The following is a 26,516-nucleotide window of genomic DNA, read 5'->3' as shown; positions in this document are numbered from 1 at the left end:
TAGCATGATTAACATCAGGTACTAACCACCTAAATCAAAACCCAGAGTCCCACTCTGATGTTGGGGAGTCTCACCATCCCTCAATGAAAAGGCCTCCTGTTGCATTCTTCCACATAATATGATGATGCTGATTTCTGGTTTTGTCATGGAAGAGACTTATATACAGATATGTGACCGATAACTTTTATACAAAATATACTGTTACATTAAAGCATTAAAATAATCCTAAGTGATCTAAAAATAGAAAGCACCAGTTTCTCATATTTTTCAATTACTTTTTAGGTCCTGTGGATGTGACTATTTTAGCTAAATGTAATCCTTGCTTATCAAATCCATGCAAAAATGATGGCACCTGTAACAATGATCCAGTTGACTTTTATCGCTGTACCTGTCCATATGGTTTCAAGGTGAGTCAAAGCTGTCATAGGAACCGTGATCTGAAAGCATCGCTCTCATTGCTGGGCCTGCCTCATTTTAGTGTGCGGTCAACTACCTTATTTTACTGTGCTAACAACTACTTTACTTACACCCAACTCTGCTTGGCCATTCCTTCTCCAGGGGCAGGACTGCGATGTCCCAATTCATGCATGTATCAGTAACCCATGTAAACATGGAGGAACTTGCCACTTAAAGGAAGGTGACAAAGATGGATTCTGGTAGGTCAATCATTAGTCTGTGGTCTGTGTCTGAGGTATTGGAGCAAGAGTAACTAAGCAAACACACATTCTTCTTTTCAAATCTGGGAACGTTATTTTAAAATGAATGCCAGGAATCAATCCACAAGAACATGTGTGAGTCCCTCTCTAAGATATTGCAACATAAAAACAAATAGAGGTGTTTCAGTATTTTCAGCTCAGGCAGCTACAAAATCCAGAAATTGTAAAACATGTACACGCACACATTATGATTAATCAAGTTAGATTAGATCAAGACAATGGAGTGGCTATATTATGCTAATCAATAGCCAACTAGTCTCCTACTGAAAGTTATGTATTCATTTGTTGCTGTGTGTATTGCTTTAAAGACAGTGTGTAATGAAAAGATGTAGGTCCCACTGAAACAGAAAATTAGTGATTCATTTCCAACCCCCAATATAAGAAGACAACCATGCTGTGAGCATTTTTAATCTGGAATTATTTAATCATACAGTACAATTACTTCAAATGTACTTCATGAATTATGAAATAGAGTTCTTATGATGACACTAATAATTTTGCATAAGAATGCTAATGTACTTCTAAAGCTTTTTTGGAATATCACTTTTTATAATAAATAGGCTTCATTTCTGCATTCTGTTAAGAAACTGTCTCTTTTTCATCAAGGCTTTTCAAAGATTATTCTGATACCTAGCAAGATGAAATGTACAGAGTTTTATGTCAATGGAAAAAAATTGCATTTGTTGAGACATAAAGAGAACATTCACATTTTATAATTGCAAGGAAGACAAAATTTGTTTTTCAAATTCCCTTTTGGTTTGGTTTTGAGACATCAAGAACATTATGCATAGGGTAGTAGGTGTTGTCATTTTTTAAAAAATCAGAACCAGTTCCTTGTCACTTGTGAACAAAGAAGTATTGATTATTTTATTAGAGCACAACCTGAGATTAAAATAGAGTAAACTTTGCTTGTGTTGTAGATCTGCAGATATATTGGATTTATTAACTTACAGGGCCATTTCCATCAGCATTTTTTTTGTTTCTGATTTGCAGGATATTACCTTGAATGAATGCTTACAACATGTCATTTAAAAATCAATTTTTTGTAGTTAAAAGTTCTGTAATTGAAAAGTGTATTTAGTATTTTTCAATATGTAGACCACATGTTTCTTTTTAAATGCAGAGTTGTTATTATTATTATTTTTACTTTTCCCCCCCTTTGGTGTTCAGGTGTATTTGTGCTGATGGGTTTGAAGGAGAACACTGTGAAATCAATATTGATGACTGTGAAGATAATGACTGTGAAAATAATTCTACTTGCGTTGATGGGATTAACAACTACACATGCCTTTGCCCACCTGAGTACACAGGTAGGAAATGCTCAGCCATCGGTCCATGTATCTGAATGCATCATGGGAATCTTGCTGCATGTGTTTAGTAAACCATTGCATAATTCAATAACTGGTAGGTTTTTGGGAAATTAGAGGTAATGTAAATAACAGCCAAAGTCAACAATGGTTTCAGCCAACCCAATGAAAGACCCGCCAAGCTCGGTTATCTATCATGTTATTGCTATCCAGAAAAATCAGGAGTTACATACTGAACCTATTAGTCTCACAATTGAATGGTATCACACACAACACATTTTCCTGTGCTAACCAACACATGTAAAAAGGGCATTTTCTAATATAGTCAAAACATAATTAAGCATTTTAGATTGTATCCATACTTCTTCACCAATGAGTGCTTTCATCTAATAACTCATGTTCTTCAAAATAAAATACAAATATAAAAATGTTGACCACTTTGAATAATCTTATGAGACTGTCACCTTCTTTCTGACGTTTTATTTCTTGAGACGATAAATCTCATAAGGCTGTTCAACCTACTTAACTTCTTCCCTGGATAAGCCAATTGGCTGTAAAGTCAACATCAAGCTTATACCTTGGCTATTATGTCAGAATATCTATTCTGATGTAGTTTTGTGGCTATGAAGAAGAAACGTCACAATTACAATCTTGTTTTCTTAATAAACCACTGAGAGAATGTTATGCATTTTATTTGTAAGAAAAAGTGGAGCAGTGAGTTCTGTCATTCTTTTTGAAGTTACCATTTTCATTTGGCCAGGTACATTTCATTAGCTGCATGTATTTCCACGTGATGTAATACATAGTTAATATCAGAGGGTGAAATAACTGTGTAGATGCCTAAGGTCAGCATCTCCAAACATGAAAGATGACGTCACATCGTATGACTAACTGTCCCAGGATTGATTAGGAAAGCATTTATGGCATGCCCCAACTCTGCATTTCACTAAGTACTTTTCTTGATGGGAAAAGGCGAGATAGAATAATGGGGTGTTGTTTTGACAAGCCAGGTCTGTCTGAGTGTCTCTGAAGCTGCCTTCTCATGGGTGGATTTTTTTTTTATATACCAGTGAAGCACCCAATGCCATATGCAGTAATATACTTAGTTACAGTAGAAAACTGAACATGTTATATCCGCCAATTTCTCTGTTACGTATATGCAGCCCTTGGGCTCCTTAAAGGGCAGAATTTGAGTGTTCTTTGATATTTTGAATTAGTGAAGGAGAGCAAGTGTATTGGGCATGCACTGAAGCCCCGGGGCCTCCCCTCAGAATTGAGTTGTATTGCATAGTCTCTTTCAGACCTGTATATAAAGCCCAATGTCTGCACTAAAATCTGTTACCTAGATAGAATCATTTTCTTTTTCTTCCATTGCTCTATCATCATCACAGAAAGAGTTTAATTCACGTAATCTTTGAGGCCTTTTTAAACCAATGTACTCTGGCCAGGAGAAATTGGACCAAAGCACTTCAAACGCACCTTGGCCAGCTAATGAGATCCAGAGCCAAGCAACCAGGAATTGGTCAATATCCTCCTTGTGTTGACAACCCAGGCTTGAGAGCACTGCGGTCTTTGGATTCTCACATGCCTTTTTTTTTCATGATCAATTACAGAAGGTGGCAGATTCTTCTGAGTTGGTTTGGAGGGGTTCCCCTGCTTTGGCTTGAGATCTGCTGTACCTTCTTCTTTATCTGTTTCTTTTGAGTCTGTTTTATCTTCTCAACCTACATGTTCCAACCTCCCTTCCTACACCTGATCCTCTGGCCCACATGTTATCTCCACCCGAAGTGACTCCGTTTAGTACGGCTTCCTCTGAAAAATATTAGGAAGCCTCATCTCTCTGTACCAGATCTCTTTCTCTGAAACATAAAAAGAAAAAAACCAAAACTTAGCAAAACCACTGTTTAGCCAAAATGTGACATCTATTAAAGCTATCACGTGGGAACCTGCCAGGACTATCTGTCAAGAGCCATTTGGTTCTCCGGAGACTCGTTGAGTCTTTTTAAGCACAGCTATTACCGATATCAGTTTGCCTGAATTTTGGCAAAGTATAAACAAAAATACTGAGCTCAATAGAAACGTAATAGCATGAAGATACTACCACTCTGACTTTGGGCTGAGTCTTGTGGGCAGTAAAGAGTTTGATGATTTGGCATTAGAGTAAATATCTAAATGAGGCCCTTTTGTAGCTCATCTATTCACTATAGCATTTTTGTCCATATGTGAGATGAGCTCATTTGCAAAATATCAAACAACCATCTGCAGATTTTGAAGTTAGCGGCACATAGTGGCCTTTAATTATAGGAAAATATAAATCGGGCTCCGGAGTTTTATATCCTGCTTCATCCAAGTCCGCAGTTAGGGAGGAATTTTCGTATAATGCGGCTGTATTGTTTTAGATGTAAGTTTGGAGTCTGATTAATGAGCATAAGATCTGGGAACAGAAACCCTGCTATGCTCAGGGAATATAATAATGTTGTCATTGTTTAAACATCATTCAAGTCACAAGTTGCTTTCTGTTTGAAGATTTTTCACTCGATGCCCCAAAGGCATGGATGAGAACGTGAACTCTTTAGTTGGAACAAATAAAACTTCATGGAAAAAGCTCATAAATTATTATGGGGGAAGGCTTTACATTTGGCATCCGTGGCAAGAGTCAGACTGGACATACTATTGCTAATGGAGTAAATGCAGAGATCTGAAAGCAGTTTGATGGAGAAATCTCGATGTGATGGGCAGGCTATAAAACACGACTACAAATATCAAAAATAAAATGAACCACCATTGGGAAGTTTATTAAATTTATTTAAGCCTGTGTAACTAGCACATTATAGTAAATAGTTATTGATTTATCAGAGGACAAAACTATCTGCTTTTTTCTGCTTCAGGGATTAACAACATACATTTTAAGGGTCAATATTGATTTTATATTATCTAAAACTTATTATACCCTCCCCTCCCCCAGTTATCAAAACTGTTGTTTTCTACTTAATTCAGTCCATTATCTGTTCCAGTTGTATAATAGATGGTTGTTGATGGCTAATTCTTCAGACAGGTTAATTCTTGAAAAGTTTAATCCCATTGATTCTAAATTGAAACCACTACTCTAAGGATTGAGCATAGTTAATTTTGGAAAAGTTTGATTCAGTATTATTTTAAATTAAAATACACCAAGAATGGAGCAAGTCAGACTCAGAAATTGCTAAGCAAATAATTTAAAAATTCACTCTAGGATTTTAATTTTAGCTTGAGAAATTGTTTTTTATTTTTTAAAATCATTGTTGTATCCTTTCTAAAACCAAGGCATTTCTTGAAGGTGCATTTTCTTTTTTTTTCTTTTTTTTTTTAAAATATATTTTATTGATTTTTTATAGAGAGGAAGAGAGAGAGATAGAGAGTCAGAAACATCGATGAGAGAGAAACATCGATCAGCTGCCTCCTGCACATCTCCCACTGAGGATATGCCCGCAACCCAGGTACATGCCCTTGACCGGAATCGAACCTGGGACCCTTCAGTCCGCAGGCCGACGCTCTATCCACTGAGCCAAACCGGTTTCGGCGGAAGGTGCATTTTCAAGGAATCCCTGCAATCACATAAGCTCAAAACTTACAAAAATGAAAATTATAAACATGGCACCCCTGCCATGTTGAGAACTTGGCGCCCTGTCTTAAACTCTGGTATGAATTTAGGTGTTGACTTGGAAAATGTGTTTTTGCATGTTTCCCGAGAGTCAGACCCTGGATCTGCTCTGTCAAGACTATGTTTCTTAATCAACCCTACTTTCATGGAAACACATGCAAAGATGACACACCATTGATCACACTGTAACCCAGGATGTCACTTAACGGGATTTCCCAAAGTCCGTACACGAACGTTTCCACACCAGTTGGGCATGTAAAGATGCGGAAAACATTGAGACCATTTTAATCTTTCCACGTTGAACCCTTATCTCTTCGTTTTCCTAACCTCCCATGCCCACACACTAACCATGACGTGCACGTGTTAAAAAGTAAGGCTGGTTAAGTGACCTGGTTGAGACGCAGATCCCTGGCTCCCTGTGATGGCGTTTGCCTATCGCCTCTTGTCCCCCTGTTTGTGCGCTTGGCCGGCTGTAGGTAAGGAATCCAAGCCTCACTTCTCCTCGCCCGCCCGCTCACTCTGGGCCCTTCTGTTATAAATACACTAGCTTCCTGTGCTCTGCTGTTGTATCGCAATGTAAATAGTCTTTTGTCTCTTCTGTCTTTGTCGCTGCCAGCTGCTAATCTGAATGAGGTGGAAAAAGGTTAGTCGCCTTTTAAGTCTACTATGATTTTTATTTGTTTCCCTCTTTCTTTTAAAGCTATATGGATGTCATTATATGTACATGGTAAAAGGAATGTGGAAGAAATCTGAAATTAATATGCTCATTCAGTCATGCAGATCCTTGATGTATGGGTAGCTATGCCAAGCACTATAAAAAGGGCAACTGACATGCACTTGCCCAATTTGTAGAAGGCTATGAAAGAAACCTCTGAGCGGGAAGAGGGTGGTGAAAAAGAAAGACTAATAATTGCTACTTTCTACTTGTCTGTTTGCTTTTACTCTTTAAAAGATATTACAAACATGAATTATTTTTATAATGAAAAATGTAGATCATTTAGTATACCTATAGGGTATAGATAGAAGTATTTTCAATACTGGGAATTTTTCAATAACCTTAAAGTAATATCTTTAGTAAGTTGAAACAAGAGAAATATTGAAAGGTGTATAGATTTATGTAAACATTTTATAAAATAAATATGACAAAGCCCAAGAGGTTGGTTTATAGAATGACATTGTTGAATTCATTTTACAGTACATCATAAGTACGAGGTAGTATTTTTTCAATGTATTTTTATTGATTTCAGAGAGGAAGGGAGAGGGAGAGATAGAACTATCAATGATGATAGAGAATTACTGACTGGCTGCCTCCTGCATGCCCCCTACTGGGGATTGAGCTTGAAACTCAGGTGTATGCTCTGACCAGGAATCAAACCATGACTTCCTGGTTCATAGGTCTACAATCAACCACTGGGTCATGCCAGCCGGGCAAGGCAGTATTTTTAAAACATAAAGAGAGCCATATCCAATCATTGACATCAATATATTCTATATGGCTCCCCAAGTCCATCAGGGCCCAGGAAAGGGAGTCCTAGAAATGATCAGGGCAGTAGGCATGCCTGAGAAATCACCACGGAACCTTTGTGAAGCCTTATCTCAAAGTTTCAGAATGATTGCTAATAACATTGGACTTGGACTCAATCTGTTGGCCAAAAGTCTTTAAGTGCCAAGGGCAGGCTCAGCGGCCTCTGAGGAGCCCCATGTGTGCCTGTCTTGACAGTGCCAGTTGTCTGTGAAGCACTGGCAGGAAGATTACAGGGCTAATGCGGGTACGTTATACAGCAGCCCACCCTGTCTCCTCTTGCTAAGGACTTCATTTCTTTCTGTTGAGTCATTGAGGCGATTTACTGTGTTTGGTCACTTACCAAACACAATTAAGTTGACAAACATGAAAAAAAAAAAAAAGGTTTCCTATTGTAAAATGTAAAAATCTAGCCTGGTCAGTTCTCTGTGGATTAATGCATTCAATACCATTCTTGGTCAAATACCATCTCTCCTTTTTCCAAGTATTGACTCATGTGGTGGTCTGGGGCAGGGGCGTCTAAGGTCAGAGTCTCTCAGAAACAGAATAGCAATTGTTCTGTCACAGGAATATGCCCTTAAGTAGCTCTGTGCACTCTCAGGGGCAAGCCTGGCAGTGTGATCGTATTTCCAATCACCACGTGGTTTCATGTGTTGACTAAATTTCATGCTTAGGTTTATAAAACATGTCTTTTCTTTCCAAGAATCTGCTGATGACTGAATCTGCTTCTAAAAGCAGTCAAACTGTTCTCTATTTTTTAACCCCAAACTTAACTAGAAATGAAATTTTAATTTCTTTATGACAATGAGGGTAATTTTCTTAAATAATAATAAAAAAGTTCTAGAATTAGCTGACATAGGGAAACTGTTTAAATCCCTGTAGACATGAACAGTAAGGGTTGGAGCAATAACTTGTATAAAACGATGAGAAAGCACTTACCCAAGGACCCACAGCTCGTAAAGAGGGGTCCATCCAAACCTCGCTGACCCCACGGCATGCCCTCTGACTTGGGGGACTTGCACTAGGACCAGTCCCTGCTTATCTGCTGCCACGGTCCAGGCTCAGAATCGGTACCTCTCACAATGGCCCCAACTGACCGATGATGCCCAACAAGCTTTTCTGCTGCTGTCTCGCCAGCTTGCCATACACAGTGTCCCTGATGTGCATTTGGAAAGCGTAAAGGGAACCACAAAATTCAGGTGCTGACAGGCAGTCTGTTTTATCTACACATGAGGGAAAAGAAATATCCAATCAATGCCTGCAAATTTAATCTACTAATTAATTAATTAATTACCCCTGAAGACAAGTCTACTTTCCATCACTGGGATACTGATGAATTCGTCCAGCTAATGGGAGAAGCTTAGGTTTCTTATCCTAATATTTAGGATGGGGCCACTCCCAGTCTTTATTTCCTTTCCTTTCCTTTTTTTTTTTTTCTTCTGTGAAACAGGGATAATGACATCTATCCCACCTCAGAATAACATGGAAGGATAGATGGGAAAACACTTTAAAATGTTACATGTCTATCTGCAAGAGATATCAGAGCTGCTTTGTATGACTGATGTAAAGTTTGCATCATTTAATTCCAACCATCATCACTGCATTGACATAGATGAGCTGATGCCATTCCTGATGGCATAGAAATTCTTATGATTATTTTGATATAGAAAATCCCGCCTAATGGAAATTACATGTGTAAATGAAATTTTTCTCCCCATATTCTTTAGTACTGCCTTTTTAAAAAGTATTATTTTTTTATGCTCACTATGATGAAAAGGCTTTATTTGGTGTTAAGCCTTTGGTTCTCTTCACCCCCTTACTCTACTTTGAAGTGGAAGGAAATAGTAAATGCTGAAGAACTCTTGGACTTGGTTGCATTTTTTAGGTTTTGTGTATGTTTTTGGGTTTTCATGATCTTTTAAAAATAGTGACCCCTTCTGTTATTAATTCTGCCTCGAGATGTGTAAGGTCTTTATAGCAGATTTAATATAGTTGCAGACATACCTGCAGTCTGTTTTAACTGTAGAGAATACATTGGCAGCCTAATGATATTGTGTGGTTTGCATTCGTCTTTCAACCTTGCAAAGCCTTCTTAAAAGCCTTTGAACCTCAGAAAACATTTTAATGATCCTGTTTGCTCTTAATAGGCAGGGACCACTGAGCCCAGAACAACAGTCTAGCTTAACGAAACCTTATTCAATCCAACTTGGATTTATTTATTTTAAAAAAGGATTTAAATATTTCTGCAGTTTCAGTAGCTGTTGGAATTAGCTCCATTATTTAGTTCCAGTGAGGAAGTACTGAAAAAGACTTCCTTTTCTGTTTATTTATTGGGGAGGTAAGTTTTTCCATTTTGAAAACTCAAGAGATATTTATTAAGAAAACACCTTATGCAGGACACTGTGCTAAGCTTCCAAAAATGCATAAAACATTACCCTTCTCCACCAGGCAAAATCTTTGGCTTTGGTCCTCACTGCAAGTTCAGACTAGGTCAGTTGTTTTGCTAAAGTCATCATTCCTCATATCCCAGGAAAATCAACAGCATCATATAGTTACTCCACCAGTTCATGAGCAAAGAGAGACCCCTGACTATGAAAATGAATCAAATTCTCTGGCAAACAGGCATTATGGAGATCCATTCTACATCATTGAGAACATAAAAGGATTGTCCTTGTTGGAAACATTTTCATATCCACATTTATAGCATGTTTTTTGGAGCTTTCCTATTTTGCATTATGGTTAACTCCATCTCACGAGGTTACTCTGTGGCCATGCCCTGCTTGTGCACGTGTCCCGTTTTGCACGATTTTGGCACCAAGAGGACATTCATGAGCGGCTCCCATATTTTTAGGAATTCACAGTCCCTCAGGATCAGTTCTTGGTATTTCTCTACTAACAATGAGACTTCATTAAGTTCAGGGAAGTGCATGTGATCTGGATTGTTTATTGATCCTATTGCGAAGGTCAGTTAACTATTTCCAACTGAGAGGACACATTTCAGGACAGTTAACACAAATAAGAAAGCCTCAGATATGGAAAAAGAATCTTCAGAAAATGTTGGCTTTCTTGAAAAAATAAGAAATAGAATCACGCCATTTATAAGTAATCCTTTACTAATGGAAATGAAGTCAATTGTTACCATCAGCACTGACAAGATTAGAGACTGGGCATCTGCCCATGGTAATGTGCTATGAAATGTGGGTGAAAAGCCTGAGCAGAGCCTGCAACAAATAGTTCCAGCCTGGCCCAGCAAGAAAGGAGGAAGTGGAGATGATTTTCGTGCAAGTCCAGTTCAGTTAACCTGACCTGGGATGAGTCCCAGAATCTCATCATCTGTGTCCACCCTCTATGTTCACCCATCTCCCTGCTCCACTGCAAGGTCTGAGAGAGGACACAGAATGTTTTTCTTCTTTTTAATCCTCACTTGAGGATATTTTTCCATTGGTTTTCAGAGAGAGTAGAAGAGAGAGGGAAAGACAGAGAGAAATACCGATGTGAGAGAAACACATGGGTTGGTTGCCTCCTGCACAAGCCCAAACCCCAACCAGGGCCCCGGCCTAGGAGGAGCCTGCAACCAAGGTGCATGCCCTTGACTGCAACCAAACCTGGGACCCTGCAGTCTGCAGGCCAACGCTCTATCCACTGAGCCAAACTGGATAGGGTGAGAATGTTTTTCTTTACACAAATAAAGATCAAAAGGAAAGCCACAGTGAAATATTACCTCACACTTTTCAGAATGGCTATCATCAATAAATCAACAAACAAGTGCTGGTGAGGAAGTGGAGAAAAGGAAACCCCCGTGCACTGTTGGTGGCCATGCAGATCGGTGCAGCCACTGTGGACAGCAGTATGGAGTTACCTCAAAACATTAAAAATGGAACTGCTTTATGACCCAGCAATTCCACTCCTGGGAATATATCCGAAGAAACCCAAAACACTGATTCGAAAGGATATAGGCACCCCTGTGTTCATTGCAGTGTTATTTACAATAGCCAAGATTTGGAAGGAGCCCAAGTGCCCATCAGTAGATGAGTGGATAAAACAGCTGTGGTACATTTACACAATGGAATACTACTCAGCCTTAAAAAGGAAGGAAATCTTACCCTTTGTGACAGCATGGCTGGACCTGGAGAGCATTATGCTAAGCAAAATAAGCCAGGCAGAGGAAGACAAGTACCATATGATTTCACTTATATATGGAATCTAATGAACTAAATAAAATGGGAAATGTACAATTTCTGATAGGAATTGGATGGAGTTTTTAAAATTTGGTAGTGAGAGTCATTCAGATCCATTTATCATAACCTTTCTTGAGCATGCACTTAAGTGCTTACACACACACTTCCTTGATTCTCAGGTTCACCCCCTCCATTTCCCCTTGGGATTGTCATGATTTAGCAGACGAGAGTATAGGAGTGTCTGAGTCCACAGGCTGCCCATCTCAGGCCGATGTCAGAACTCAAATCTGCTACCCGTTTTCCTTATATTCTCTGTTTCCTTACATGGGCCCTCATGCCATTGGGGTCGCCTTTATTAACATTTAAAAACGTATTTTCCCTCCAGATGCAATCCAATAAGTGTAATCTGTCACATTTTCCAGCATCCATCAAGTATCTACTTTGTGACAGATAATTTGCTAGGTAATGCAATGGGGATAAAGAGGCACAAATATATAACTATAAATAAAGGTCCTATCCTCAAGTAGTATAGTGTTCAAAAATTAAATCTCACTTATTTTATTCAATAATTTTTTTTTTATAATTTCCTTTGCTGTGCCAATGTAAGTAGAGTAAACTGGTACCATTTATTCAGGTTTTTCTTGAGCCAAGTAAGAGCTTAAATGCAAATAATTGAAGAATGATGTGTTTGACCCTCCAAAAATCTGTGTCCTGGGGATTCTGTCAGGAATTCAACCAGACTTCCTTCCTTGTTCCAAGTATATTTGAAAATGTCATAACAGATTAGTTATAACACTAGAATTTTGGTCCAGTTATTCAAGTTACTGTCATAAATTCCCTTTCCGTTATTGTCAATATCAATATATATATATATATATATATATATATATATACACACACACACACACACACACACACACACATACATACATACATATTTGCATAATTTAAAAATAAGAACAAAGACAGGCTGCACCATCAGCCACGGAACCCTCCCCACCCCATTCATTACCCATGAGCCTCAGAATGGACTCTGACATTTTTTTTTCTGTTTTAGGGAAAAAGAAATTAATCTGGCTACATTAGCAGAAACTAGCAACAGTGAAGTACAATATCTCAGAAGTGCCATAGTACTCATAACTGAAATTATTTTTATTGTAGACAGACATGCCCAACCTGAATTTAAAGGTCTAACTTTTAGAAAGATTCAGGTGAGATATTTATTAATTCAAATCCACCCTTTCCTATTTCTCCATTAGTGTAAAGCAAATCAATACTTAACACAGAGTGATTTGAATTAGAAAATTCCAGAAATCCTAATCCAGAGACTGTATGACCAACTTCTCTGATAAGCAGGCTTTGTGGACTGAGTAAGCCTAGGTAAGACATGCTGTTGCCCAGATCTCTTGGTAGATAGAAAGCAATGAATCATCCATCCCAGTAACTCTTCAAACGTTGCCTCTGATTAAAACAATTTACAAAGAGAACAAATCTCTTTAGGGGTAATAATAAATTTGTGGACCGTATAGCATAGTTTTCAGTAATATGTAAAAACAATAATAAGTCGTTTAGGCAGTTTCTAAATGGAACTTCTACAGGGTACTGAAAAATTGGGCATCTCATTTCTGTGAATATTACAGATTGGAAGTTACAGGGTAAGGACTTTGTCATGCTCCCCCTTTAATCGTTTGCTGGATAAAACTCAAGATGTTTTCCCCCAACACTACATTATAAAAATTATTAAACCAAAGCATCTTTTTAAAAATGTTGGTCAAATAAAAAATTCTCACTCCAGAGTACATATAAGTAGATGCTATTACAAGTGGTTAATTTCTTTTACACTATTATTCACTTCAGGAAACATTTAACTGCCGTGGACTAGATGGAATCTTCATTATTCATTGATTTGCCAAAGCATCACCATAGTTAAGAATTTGGAAGAGTGCCATGAGTTAAGCCAGTATTTTTTAGAAAAATATTGTTTAAGAAATTTGAGTGCCTGTGTGGGAAACAGAAATCATATTGGTAATAGCTCGGGTATCCTCCACTTGTGTTGTCTTGATGTCTTTGACATAATTAAAGTTTATAAAACACTTTCAAGAGTATCATTTTTATAACTAAGGATAGTATAGATATTAATAGTTATTTTGAAGTGCAGCTGTTATTCAAAGTTCAAGCCAATCTCCAAATTTATGGTAAAGCTGATGGAACTAGGTATTGGACTCACTTTTCTCCCCCTCGCTAAGACACCACCATGTGTGGTTCTCTTGCCTTTGTCACCTTTAATAGCCTAACGTCATCTGTCATTGGCACTTATTAATGTTTGGGTAGCCCGTCCTGCAAACCCTATCTGTTAATGCCGGCTCCCTTTGGAGGGAGGGCTGAGGGTTTATTGGTCCCAGTCAACCAGTGCTTTGCAGAGAGGCTTCTAGCCAGACTACTCTGTTGTACTCTGTGTGGACCTTGCCACGTTCGAAGTGCAGAGGTCATGGTCTTGGACCATGTGCATCACTTATTACAGACAACTGAAGAAGCCCTGAGACCCGGGAGAAAATTTGAGGCTCAGGAGGGAACAACCACGTGGGATGAATTAAGAAAGGAAAGAGACATGGAAGGAAGGAAGGAAGGAAGGAAGGAAGGAAGGAAGGAAGGAAGGAAGGAAGGAAGGAAGGGAGGAAAGGAAAGGAGGGAGGGAGGGTGGGAGGGAAGTATACTTTTATTCCCCACCCTAAACCTTGATTAAATTAGAATTTACCACCTGTATCGGTTTGCTAGTGCTACTATGACAAGTACCAGAGACTGGATAGCTTAAACAACAGAAATGTATTGTCTCTCAGTTCTGGAGGTTGGGAGTCTGAGATCCAAGTGTCAACTGGCCTGGTCCTCTGAGTGCTGTGAGGGAGAATCTGCTGCAGGTTTCTCTGCTTGGCCTGTAGCTGGGCACCTCCTCCTTGTGGCTCTTCATATCATCTTCTCTCTCTGTCACATTTTCCCTTTTTATAAGAACATCAGCCATATTGGAGCAGGGCCCACCCTGATGATTTCGTGTGTTTTTTCTTTAAAATTGATTTCCTCTATAATGAGGTTACCTCCAAATAAGTTTACATTTTGAGGTGCTGGAGGACTCCAACATACATATGTATTTTTTTGGGGGGGGGGATACATTCAACCCATAAGACCACATCACCATAGTTAAAACTCTTGATCTTTGCACCACAAAACTTGATCTTCTTTCAGTGTTGCCCGTGTCGCTAAAAAGCACTTCCAAATATACACACCAGACACCTAGAAGTTCCAGACACCTCCTTCCCTCAACTGCCTCATCATCCAAATCCATCACAAATGTTCACCTATCTGGCTTCCTGACCACCTCTCCAGGCCATTTGTATCTCCTCTACCACCAATGGAGTGCAAGCCAAGCCATCTCTCATGTCCATTCATGTCTGCCCCTCTGTAATCCATCCTCTACTACAGCCAGAATGTTCTTTTCAAAGTGCAGCTGTCATCTGAACATCATCCATCTTCAAACCCTGCAATGGTACCCCATCAATGCTCATAGATTAAAGACATTCTACCCAGTGGGCCCAGCCAACTTCTGTGGCCATCTCTGGCACTACACTGTCCTGGGCTCACTTCCTGTCTCTCAGAGCTCACATTCCCCATGCCACCTCCTGCACAGAACCACTGTCAGCCCTTGAGACCCCCACTTCTCTCTCACATCCCATGCTCACTTCAGAGAAGCCTCCCTCACAGTCAGTCCCTCTTCCAGAGTACCTGGACATTTTTCTGCTCAGCATTTATCATATATTTTAGAGTTACTTACGAAATTATTAGATTAATATCTTTCTTCTGCTCCACTGCTCATGTATAAGCTCAAGGAGAATAGGGATATCATTTCATTGTTGTCATTGTTGTTCACCATTAGACTCCAAGCATTTAACACAGGGACTCACACATAATTGCCACTCAAAACATAGGATAATGTTAGAAATCTGATTTGCTGTCAGAATCATTAGAAAAGCCATAGGCAGATCACTCCATGGGAGAAGTTTATAGAACAGGTATAAAACTATCTTGGTAAGTTGGTAATAAGATGTAAACAAAACGATAACTGAAGATACCAGAAGTACAAATGAAGATAAAAGGGAAAGGCCCCTCGTGTTTAAAAAGGAAGGAACCTTAGCATCAGTTCGGTTCATGGATCTAAAATGAAACAGGAGGCAAGGCCAACTCCAGGCACTATTTCCCGGAAGAACCATCAGAGTGCACAGAGATTTCTGCCTCTTTGCAATGAGATTCACAGTGTCGGTACCTTAGGGGGCTCTGGGCATCGCTGGCACTTTGTTTTTGCCACTGAATGCAATAACGTTGTTTTGTGCAGTTCAGTGTGATGCGCCCTCTGCTAACTTGCTATCTGCGTTATCCGTCTCTTTATAAGCATTTTTAAAATACTTTTCAGAGCCACAGTAGACCTTGCATACCTTCAATTTCAGAACCTCATTTCATCAATGAAGAATTGGGGCCCAGAGCAATAAAACAGTTCACTTCTCTGCAACCAGTCCACTCTTTTATACTGAATAAGTTGCAGAAGGCCATTCCAAGCAATAACTCAGCAACCCAAATGTCATCTCACCCGGTCAGAGTAGTTTCTGCCTATGATTTCTCCCTTTATGCTCGTTCACTCGTCACTCCAAACAGAACATTAACTCTGATGATTCAGCTTTTACTGCTCATATGACCATAACATTTATCATCCGAGTCAGGGCATCTGTGTGGGTACATGGGGGCACTATTGAAAATTACTTTGGGTCAACAGGTGTAAACCAGGACTGTCCTGAGCAAGCCAGGATGTATGGTCACATTACCAGTACATAAAGTTCTTCATAAAATCCACATGTACAGGTGTTCAGTAAATAATGAATTGTATCTCTTTCTAGAGTAGGCTTTGAGGAATCGCAGCCTTTTAGGGAAGTGAACATCACTCTTCCCCTGTTCCATCACAGCGCACATTAGTGTAACTATAGAACTCAGGCATTTTCAGTCCCACTCTCTGCCATTTTTACCAGACAGACACAATCAGGCATTATTTTCTTATAATGAAAGTCACCTCTATTTAAGGCACATGATCCTTTTTTTTTTTACAAGTTAGAGCCAATCATACACTAACTCTCATATCCTGAAGTGGTAGCAATAGGCTCTTTGGTTGACCACTCTCTATTTCTTGAAAACACAGACAACTCACACACACACAACTTTGTAACTTTTCATCAACAAAAGAGCTGAAAACTAGGAGCATGAGGAAGAGGAATTTCCTTGTCTCATCAGAAGTGAGATCATAAATGCCAGGCAACCATGGTAGTCCACACTATAGCTTTATCATTGGGGACCTTTAAGGATCCAGGGCTGAGAGCAAATAAATAAGCTTTCCTGATTGGTGTCAAATTACACAGTCAAGGTCTGTTTGGACCCCTGTCTTTTGAGGAGTTCTTGGGCACCGAAATTTAATCTGTATTCAACCACATTGACCTTATTCACTCCAATGGGCTGACTTATCTTTCCTGATGCCGTGTTAAAAATATAAAGACCTGCTTATAAAATTAGCAGATTATAACATTAACTATATGGAAAGAACATTTCCATTTTTCCTGTTTGTCACCTCACACTTCATCATCTCAGGAAGGGGGGCAACCACTGATGATATGACGTGAGGCAGGCCCTGGGTCATTGAAAAAGCAAAGTCAGGTACCTTTTATTTCTTCCTGATTTTCCACTCACACGTCTTGCTTTGACTACACACATACTGATGATGATGGTGATGGTGATGATGGTGATGATGATATAGAGGAAGAGGAGAAGGGGAAGGAGAAGATGATGAAGAAGAAGAAGTAGTAGGAGGAGGAGGAGTAACAGGAGAAAAAGAAGACGGAGAAAAGAGGAAGAAGAGCATAATTTCCTCTCAATACTCTGAGGTTTTGAGAAGTTTTTATTGATTTTTTTTTTTTACAGAGAGGAAGGGAGAGGGATAGAGAGTTAGAAACATCACATCAATGAGAGAGAAACATTGATCAGATGCCTCCTGCACACTCCCTACTGGGAATGTGCCCGCAACCAAGGTACATGCCCTTGACCAGAATCGAACCTGGGACCCTTGAGTCCTCAGGCTGATGCTCTATCCACTGAGCCAAACCGGTTAGGGCATGAGAAGTTTTTTATTAGTGGCTAAAAACATATGAGCACAGAACTGTTAGTGCATTTTATTTCCATTATTCATGGAAATACAGTGGTATTTTCAAACATCCAGTTTTTCTTTGCTGATTGAGAAGGAGATATTCAAGTCCTGCATTTATCTATGGGGCTTGCTACATTTCCCATCTTTTTTAAAGTATATTTTATTGATTTTTTACAGAGAGAAAGGGAGAGGGATATAGAGTTAGAAACATCACATCAATGAAAGAGAAACATCGATCAGCTGCCTCCTGCACACTCCCTACTGGGGATGTGCCTGCAACCAAGGTACATGCCCTTGACCAGAATCGAACCCTTGAGTCCGCAGGCTGACACTCTATCCACTGAGCCAAACCAGTTAGGGCTACATTTCCCATCTTATATGAGCTCCTAGGTCTCACCACTATGGGACACTATTTAAACTTTAAAGGCTGCCTCCCCCCAAATACGGCGTACTCCAATGCAATTACAACAAATTAAATAGCCCAATGAAAATATTTATTTTAACATTTGGCCAGGGGAAAATCTAAAATAATGTTTAAAGAAAAGAGCATAACCTAATTATTATTCATGAGTGACTATTCAATAAAATGAACCAGAAAAAAATGTCTAAAGGTTAAATTGAAATCCAAGTTGAATATAGATCAGCAAGATAGAGTTATTGCCTTGAAAAGCATGACTCTTTCTTTCAATAACTATTATTTTAGTATTTCTCCAAACCATACTCTAAAAATATGTAAAGCTATGCATGCCAAGCATACTGCTCTCAATGTACTTTCAAAGAAAGGGAATTAAATAAGCACCAATAATATGCAGTGCACCCCAAACAGAACAACCCTACAACCTTACCTTATATGATTCTCATGAACATTTAGTGACGGCATATTTGCACAGCCTTTAGAACTCTCTTACACATAGTAGTAAGCACTATATAATTGTTAAGTCGGTAACAGTGCATACAATATGTACCATTAGATAGGCAGAAGCAGACATGGCATATAAAAATTGTACATAAATAACAAATGGTTAATATCTAGGAAATTTTCATAAAGAAAGGGACACAGAATGGATGTAAAAATTGAAAACAGAACTTATTAAAGTTACTAAAGCAAAATGAAACACCATCAGCTTGGGCACAGATTTGAGATAAATTCGTAAGCCAGTGAAGAGACACAGGTGCCAAGAGTATAGGAATGGGAGATTGGGCTTGAATAGTGAATTAGGCAGTAATGGGGTGCAGAAAATGCTCATGTAACACTTGTTAATATTACAGTATTTGGTGATACTTACAAGGAGACAAATCCTTTTTGAAGTAATCAATCTTACCAGAGAGTCCAATGTGTAGCTATGTAATGGTCACAAAGAACTATCATGCACAGCTTTAGCAATGATTACTATTGCTGCTATGCTGTTCTTAGAGCATAGATTCCTTATAAGGTAAGAAATATTTGACCTTGATGTAGGTTTTCACACTCAAGTTGGCACACTTAGTCTTAAAGCTGTGACTGATTACACACTTGCCAATCTGTTTAGCCAATAATTGCTTAGAATCATTTCCTTTCTCACCTTTTGCCCAAAACAAGCTTATGAAGAAATATCCAGTGGAGAAGAAAGGGACAACTCCTATATTCATTCCTCAGAGCTGAAGTCTTATTCTCTATGTTCTATCTCCAGCTCAGACTTCCCCTGGTGGTAGATTAGGAGATGATTGAGGGCAGGACCCATCATATCCATCCTGTAGCCCCAGCATCTAGCACAGAACATCATATAGTAAATCTTTATGAATGACAGTTTAGATTGGCTTAATTGGATTGGGTTGGGTTGGGTCGAATAGGATCAGATCAAAGTGAATAAAAAGTAAAGCATGTACCCCTTTCTTATACTCACAGAAAGTACAAAGTTTTAAATAAACCCTGTTTAAAAATAGCTCATCATATGTAGTTGAGAAAACATTTTTGTACAGATTTAGGGACACAAAAAGCTTTCTTGTACAAGAAATATATGAGACTTTCAGTGCAATGAGTTCATCTTGAGACAAAGAAAAAATACCTACCTTATCATAGATCAAGTTGATGTAACACTTAGATGAGCACATTTATATACTTGCATCATAGAAAAAGATGCTTGCAGTGTGAATAATATGCCACTTTTAGTTATTAGGCAACTACTTCTACCCCTTAGCAAAGTGTTACTAAAAGGATAGTCTTCTAACAAGGGATGTGCTGCAAACTCCTCATTTTTAAACCAGTACTATTTAAATCCACACATGTTGAACAAACCAAAGTTCCAATAGTTTCTTGGAAATGAACAGCAGCCTATAGATGTGTCACTAAAATAATTAAAAATTAATTCAGAAGTAAGATAGAAAAGAACTTTTATATTTTTCCAGTCCTCTTAATCTCTCACACAATGATTGGGAAAGTCCTCTCTCTGAAAATCCTGTTTGACCTAATATATCTGAAAATGAAATAGAACCATGTTATTTGTATCTGAAGAAAGTTTCTAAGAAAGAGTCAGACATGCAGTTAACACAGTGTGTCTAGACTCCACATGGTTATGCTCTTCACTCACTTTTATTGACAAAAACTATTCCTTACGAACTGGCTGATGCCCAGAAAAAAGTCTATGTTCTCTATTTAGATTGATTTTCCTTTTGCTTTTTCATGTCTATCTTGGTGGAGGTAGCTTAGAAGTATTCTCTGGAGCTATTGCAATAAGTCATAAGTGGGGAAAATATCTTATTCTAGACTTATTAGACCTTGGAGACTGAAGATCCGAGGATTAATTTTTCAGACGTTAAATAGACCAAGCCAGACATAAAAGGGTAAATACAGAATGATTCTACCCGCGTCAAGCTCTGAAACAGGCAAGACTGTTCTGTGGTCCTGTCAGGATAGCAGTTATTTACCCCAGACCTCTGGGATGCTGGTCGATGGGGTTGTTCCTGGATGCGGATGTGGTGACATGAGTGGGCTCAGCCTGTGAATATTTATTAGCTATTCATTTATCCTCTGGGTAGATGCTATACCTCCATAAAAAGTCCAGAATAACATTAATATAATAACAGACATGAAAAGCAATCAGATTTCCTTTGTTTAAATCCAATAGTATATTCGTCACAGATCGCAATACTTGTATTGTCCCAAATCATAAGCCTGCGTGCCAGCAGAACCAGCAGTTTGGATCCTCTGCTTCTGTCTTGTGATTATTCTCCCCCTGATCTCAAGCTGGGTCACACTGTAAGGCCCATGGCACAGCCTGCTGCCGGAAGGCTGCCCACCTTCCTCTCTGAACTAACACTGTTTGCCATGTTAACAGGCGAGTTGTGTGAAGAGAAGCTGGACTTCTGTGCCCAGGACCTGAACCCCTGCCAGCACGACTCCAAGTGCATCCTGACGCCAAAGGGAGTCAAGTAAGTCAGGGGCTGCCTCGGTACTCACCTGGGGGCCCCCTCTGCTGGGAGCTGCTCTTCTCCACCTGCCCTCAGGCTCTGGCTTCACGCCTTTGCTCAGGATTAAAGGGACATACTCTCTGGGGTCCAAACATTTGTATAAATGCTCATAAACAGCATGGACTTTGCTTTAGTACACTGAAAAATAAAATAAAAGAGAGAGTTTTCTTTTTATCCATGACTCTTCCTAAGAAGGTGTGCATGAAGGAAAATAGCCTTTGACTATATTTATGAAAATGTCTTTGAAGGCTGAATAAATTTGGAATATCTGGTAGGTTCTTTATTATTTGAATGTTTAATTTAATTTGATCTGCAGCAGTGTTTTAACTCTCCAAGGTGAGAAAAAGAGAGAGTCCTATGTCCCAGGTTGTCCAGGGACAGTCCCAGTTCATGCCTGTTGTCTCAGCATATTCACTGATAGGACCCCCTGCACCTTATATATGTCTTGTGGTGGATGGTAAAGCATACAGCCACTCTGAGTAGAGAGCTCCCTCACCTGAACTCAAAACTTCAAAATCATTTTTTATGTCTTCCTCAGCAATCTTCCTGAAATAGGTTTGGTATCAAATTAAATTACATCTTTGGCACAATCCTGAAATATCTCAAGGGTCTATCAACAGCAACTTCTCTCCTTAGAGACAGTAGTAGTTTAGAGACCATCGTGCCCAAATGCTTCCTTTTAAACATGAGGAAACCGGGCCCAGAGTGGTCAGTGGCTGTCCAGGTATCTCAAGGTTATTCATGGGCAGAGCTGGAGCTCAGATATATACTTCCCAGCTGGGTGATTCTTCTAACACAGGCGACCCCTACTGAGTTTTGTAGTTTCTTAACATTGCAGCTGGCTTATTATGGAAGGTAAGCCAGATGCTCAGGGATGACCCACCCGGGTTCAGGAGTTGAGCTGTGCTTACATCAGACAACTAGCAAATAACATCATTTATCTTTTTCCACAATATTTATTGAGCACCTGCCATGGGTCAGGGCACGTGACAATAGTACCATCTTATATTTTTATAATGCTCTATAGCTACTCACTTTCACATACTTGATCTTCTCGATGAAATTACTCAGGCGTCATTGCCATGGGATTCAGAGAATTAAAAGTGACTCAGGCCTAAACCGGTTTGGCTCAGTGGATAGAGCTTCGGCCTGCGGACTGATAGGTCCCGGGTTCGATTCCGGTCAAGGGCATGTACCTTGGTTGCGGGCACATCCACAGTAGGAGATGTGCAGGAGGCAGCTGATCGATGTTTCTCTCTCATCAATGTTTCTAACTCTCTATCTCTCTCCCTTCCTCTCTGTAAAAAGTCAATAAAATATATTTTTAAATAAATAAATAAATAAATAAATAAATAAAAGTGACTCAGGTCAGGAACAGTTTTGTGAGAGGAGATGGGATTCAAGCTGGGTTGAAATTTGTCAACGGATCATCAGACATTGTCTGTAGGATGGGAGGTAAGGGTCAATATTACCAAGACCCCGTCACTGCCTTTAAAGACGAATCTGAAAAATATCTATTCTCAAGATGTATTTAATTCTTTGATGCAACTTGGCTTAAAATTTATCATTTTAGAATATACAGATACAGTTGCAACATCTACTGATTCCATCTGATGACTTACTAAAAAGGAAAAGAATATCTTTTATACTACTTTTCAAATTTTAGTTTATACTTCCCAAAAAACCACAGAATTCTTAGTAAAATCTTTATACAAAATTCTGCATTGCATTTTTGTTTATCTATATACTGTACATAAATTAGTTGAACTCCTAATGTCTTAGATCTGCCCACAGTTGGCAAGTTGAAAGTCTATCACTTCCATTACAAATATCATTTCTCAGATAAAATCATCAGCAAAGAAGGTGGTTTTCCATAACTGCTTAGCTGCTGTATAGGTTTCATAGGATTTTGTGCAATGCAGTTATAAGATAAAATATTAGTAAGACAATGGAAACCATTACAGAATGAGAAAGTTCATTTTCAAAAAGATGAATCTTTAATTCAATGTCTTCTATTACCATCATGAGATTGCATACTCTTTTTTCAGTTACAGTTGACATTCAACATTATGTTATATTAGTTTCAGGTGTATAGCTTAGTGGTTAGACATTTATATAATTTACAAAGTGATAGCTTAATAAGTCCAGTACCCACTTGGCACTATACATAATTATAACAATATTATTGAATACAGTTCCTATGCTGTACTTCACAGTCCCCTGACTACATTGCAACCACTGATTTGTAGTTTCTAATCCCTTCACCTTTTTCACCCAGTCCCCCAACTCCTCTACCCTTTGGCAACCATCAGTTTGTTCTCTGTATCTATGAGTCTGTTTCTGTTTTGTTTGTTCATTTATTTGGTTCTTTAGATTCTACATATAAGTGAAATCATATGGTGTTTGTCTTTGTTTGACTTATTTCACTGAGCACAATACCCTGGAGATCCATTCATGTTGTCAGAAATGGAAAGATTTCATTCTTTTCATGACCGTGTTCTATTCTATTGTATGGATGTGCCACATCTTCTTTATCCACTCATCTATCAATGGGCACTTAGGTTGCTTCCATGTCTTGACTATTGTAACTTTGCAATGACCATAGGGGTACATATATCTTTTCGAATTCGTGTTTTGGGTTTCTTTGGATAAATACCCAGAAATGGGATTGCTGGGTCATAAGGTAGTTCTGTTCTTAATTTTTGAGATTGCACACTCTTTTTTTCAGTTGTTTTTATTGATTTCAGACAGAGAGGGAGAGAGAGAAACATCAATGATGAGGGAGAATCATTAATCGGCTGCCTCCTGCACACCTTCTACTGGGGATCAAGCCGGCAACCACAGCATATGCCATGACTGGGAATTGAACCAATAACCTTTTGGCTCATGGATCAACACTCAACCACTGAGCAATTCAGGCAGCTCTAGGTGCACACTCTTCAAAGTGCATCTTTCTGGATTATGGGTTCGCTGATTTGGGAACCTGTGGTTTTCAGTCATTTGTGAGCTTGTTTTACAGCTGGATGTAGCTTAGCAGAAAGGAGGTGAAGTCATAGTATGTGCCATTACTCCCACATTCTAAAAAACTGCACATTGTGGGAAAGGGAGGTGCAAAAAGAAAAGACTTAAAAACCAAAACTATTTGAATGCTGCTAAAGAAAAATCTCCTGACAAATGTTGTTTGAACAACTTGTACTGTTACTTCATTTTCTTATTACTAAGCTGAGAGAGCTGGTTTTACTTCTCTTGCTTCATTATATACCTCATAAATCTCCTAAATTGCTTTGAGATATTTTTAGACCACGATATGCCATAAGCAGTATTTTCAAGCATGCATCTTACTTAGTCAGCGTTTGGGCTTCCAAACAGTATATTTTATAGTCTTTGCTTTCTTCCTCACTCCTGGCCAGATAATGGAGTTGAGGGAATATGATAGGTTTTATTGATAATACAACTTTAAGGAATTCCTAATTAAATATTTTCTTCCTGTTTTAAAGCTAGATCTGAGGAGCAAAAGAAAGACCAAAAGAAGAAGAAAAAAATGTTGGTTATAATGTGACTCCAAGTTCTAAGGGGCTTGAGAAATGGCATTGGTAGAGAAGAGAATATAAAATAGCTCTTAGCCACTATGGTGAATGTATGGCTCTCTTATCTTTTGCTTTGATTTCTTTTCTCAGATAAATAATTCAGTGTGTTTCAGAGCACTTCTTTCTTTTAACGCTCGGCCCTTTAGCTCTGCTCACATTAACATGGATGGAGGCTCTTCTCTTGGTGCTTGTCCATCTATTTCAGTGTCTACAGCCACTTAGGGTTCACGTCACTTCAGACTTCTTTCCTCTGCAGTGTTATGATTTAGCACTGAAACCACTGGCTCTAGGGGAAGCATGCTTATGCAGTGAGCTAGTTTTATGTCTTAATTCACACAGGCAGAGCTGAAAGTCTGTGTGCTAGCCCATTTATTTTAATTCATCAGTTATCCAGTAGCTCTTAAATCCCAATGTTGCATTTGCAGACAAAGCCCCTGGCATTCAGGAATGTCCACATTCACTTGGGTGTTTTTAATTATCCTCATTCACTTAAACCCTAATGGCTTTAAAATAGAAAAGTGGGTAATTGCTACAGCCTAACCATAAAGGCTTTATAGAATTATAAAGACTTAATGGAATTATTTAAAAATATAACTACCGTCTATTGATCATGCATTATAAATCAAACACTATGCTAATTATTTTATAGATGGTAGTTTTAGTAAATCTTTTAACAAACCTATGAGATGGAAATGATTTTATTCTATATATATGTTACAGATGAGGAGATGAACACTTAGATTACGTAACTTAGTGAAGATGACATACGCTTAAGAATAAAGCCAGGATATAAACCCAGTTCTAACAGCCAAGTCCAAATTCTGTAAAGCTAAACCATAGTTTCCATATTTGTCTTCTTAAAGTCAGCAAACCTTTTCTTTTTATTTACTGACTAGAGGCCTGGTGCACAAAATCTGTGCACTCGGGGGCAGGGGGCTCCCTCAGCCTGGCCTGCACCCTCTCGCAGTCTGGGAACCCTCCGGGGATGTCTGACTGATGGTGTAGGCCCGCTCCCCATGGGCCTAAGCCATCAGTAGGACATCCTTAGCACTGCTGTGGAAACGGGAGAGGCTCCTGCCACCACCACTTCACTCGCCAGCCATGAGCCTGGCTCAGGGCTTCTGACTGAGCAGTGCTCCCCCTGTGGGAGCACACTGACCACCAGGGGGAAGCTCCTATGTTGAGCGTCTGCCCCCTGGTGGTCAGTGTGCATCATAGTGACTGGTCGTTCCACTGTTTGGTCAATTTGCATATTAGCCTTTTATTATGTAGGATTTTAGAGAGAGAGGAAGGAAGAGGGGGGGAGAGAGAGAGACATCGAAGTGAAAAAGAGACATTGATAGGTTGCTTCCTGCATGCACCTTGACTGGGATTGAACCCACAACCAGGAAAGGTGCCCTCATTGGAAATTGAACCAACAACCCTTTGGTGCATGAGATGATGCCCAACCACCTGAGCCATACCAGCCAGGGCCAGAGAAGCCTTTCTTAAACCCAAAACAGAAATGCTCATGGGAGCCCAGTGTGTAAAACTGATAAATTACAACAAGAGAGTGTTGGGAGGCAGAGAGAGGGTGGAGGGAAGCTACCAGAAACACTTCACCCCCTGCCATGGCCATATCTGTAGGGGTCCATGGTCCCCTATAGCTCCACAAAGCATAGCTCAGAACCCCTGCTCTGGCCACACTGCTTTCCCTCAAGCAACTCAAGTCCTGAGACCTGCTGTCATAGTAGAGATTCCAGTGATCAGCACTGGAGAGGGGCAGGTTTTACAGACAACCCTACAGGATTAATTATCAAACAGCCTCATGCAGTGGTTAGGAACCCAGGCTCTTGTCAGATTTCCTGGGTTCAGTTTCTGGCTGTGGCACTCCCAACTGAATGTCCTTGG

General features: G+C 39.3%; 1 protein-coding gene across 3 annotated transcripts in view; it reads left to right on the top strand.

The window, feature by feature from the left end:
- Positions 1 to 26,516, top strand: part of SLIT2 (slit guidance ligand 2) — a 358,036-nt gene that overhangs the window by 306,437 nt on the left and 25,083 nt on the right. For 2 of the 3 annotated variants that reach the window (XM_081083273.1, XM_081083272.1), the window contains 4 exons: positions 283 to 407; positions 559 to 656; positions 1,887 to 2,026; positions 20,907 to 21,000. In XM_081083273.1, the coding sequence (XP_080939399.1) occupies positions 283 to 407; positions 559 to 656; positions 1,887 to 2,026; positions 20,907 to 21,000 (457 nt within the window). Of the gene's footprint in view, positions 1 to 282; positions 408 to 558; positions 657 to 1,886; positions 2,027 to 6,279; positions 6,307 to 20,906; positions 21,001 to 26,516 lie in introns of all 3 variants that reach the window. The other variant, XM_081083271.1, reaches the window with a different exon arrangement.

Source organism: Myotis nattereri (assembly GCF_964212035.1).
Source record: "Myotis nattereri genome assembly, chromosome: 1".
Lineage (NCBI taxonomy): Eukaryota > Metazoa > Chordata > Mammalia > Chiroptera > Vespertilionidae > Myotis > Myotis nattereri.
The sequence above is the reverse complement of the archived record's forward strand: the minus strand, read 5'-3'. Positions and strand labels throughout refer to the sequence as shown.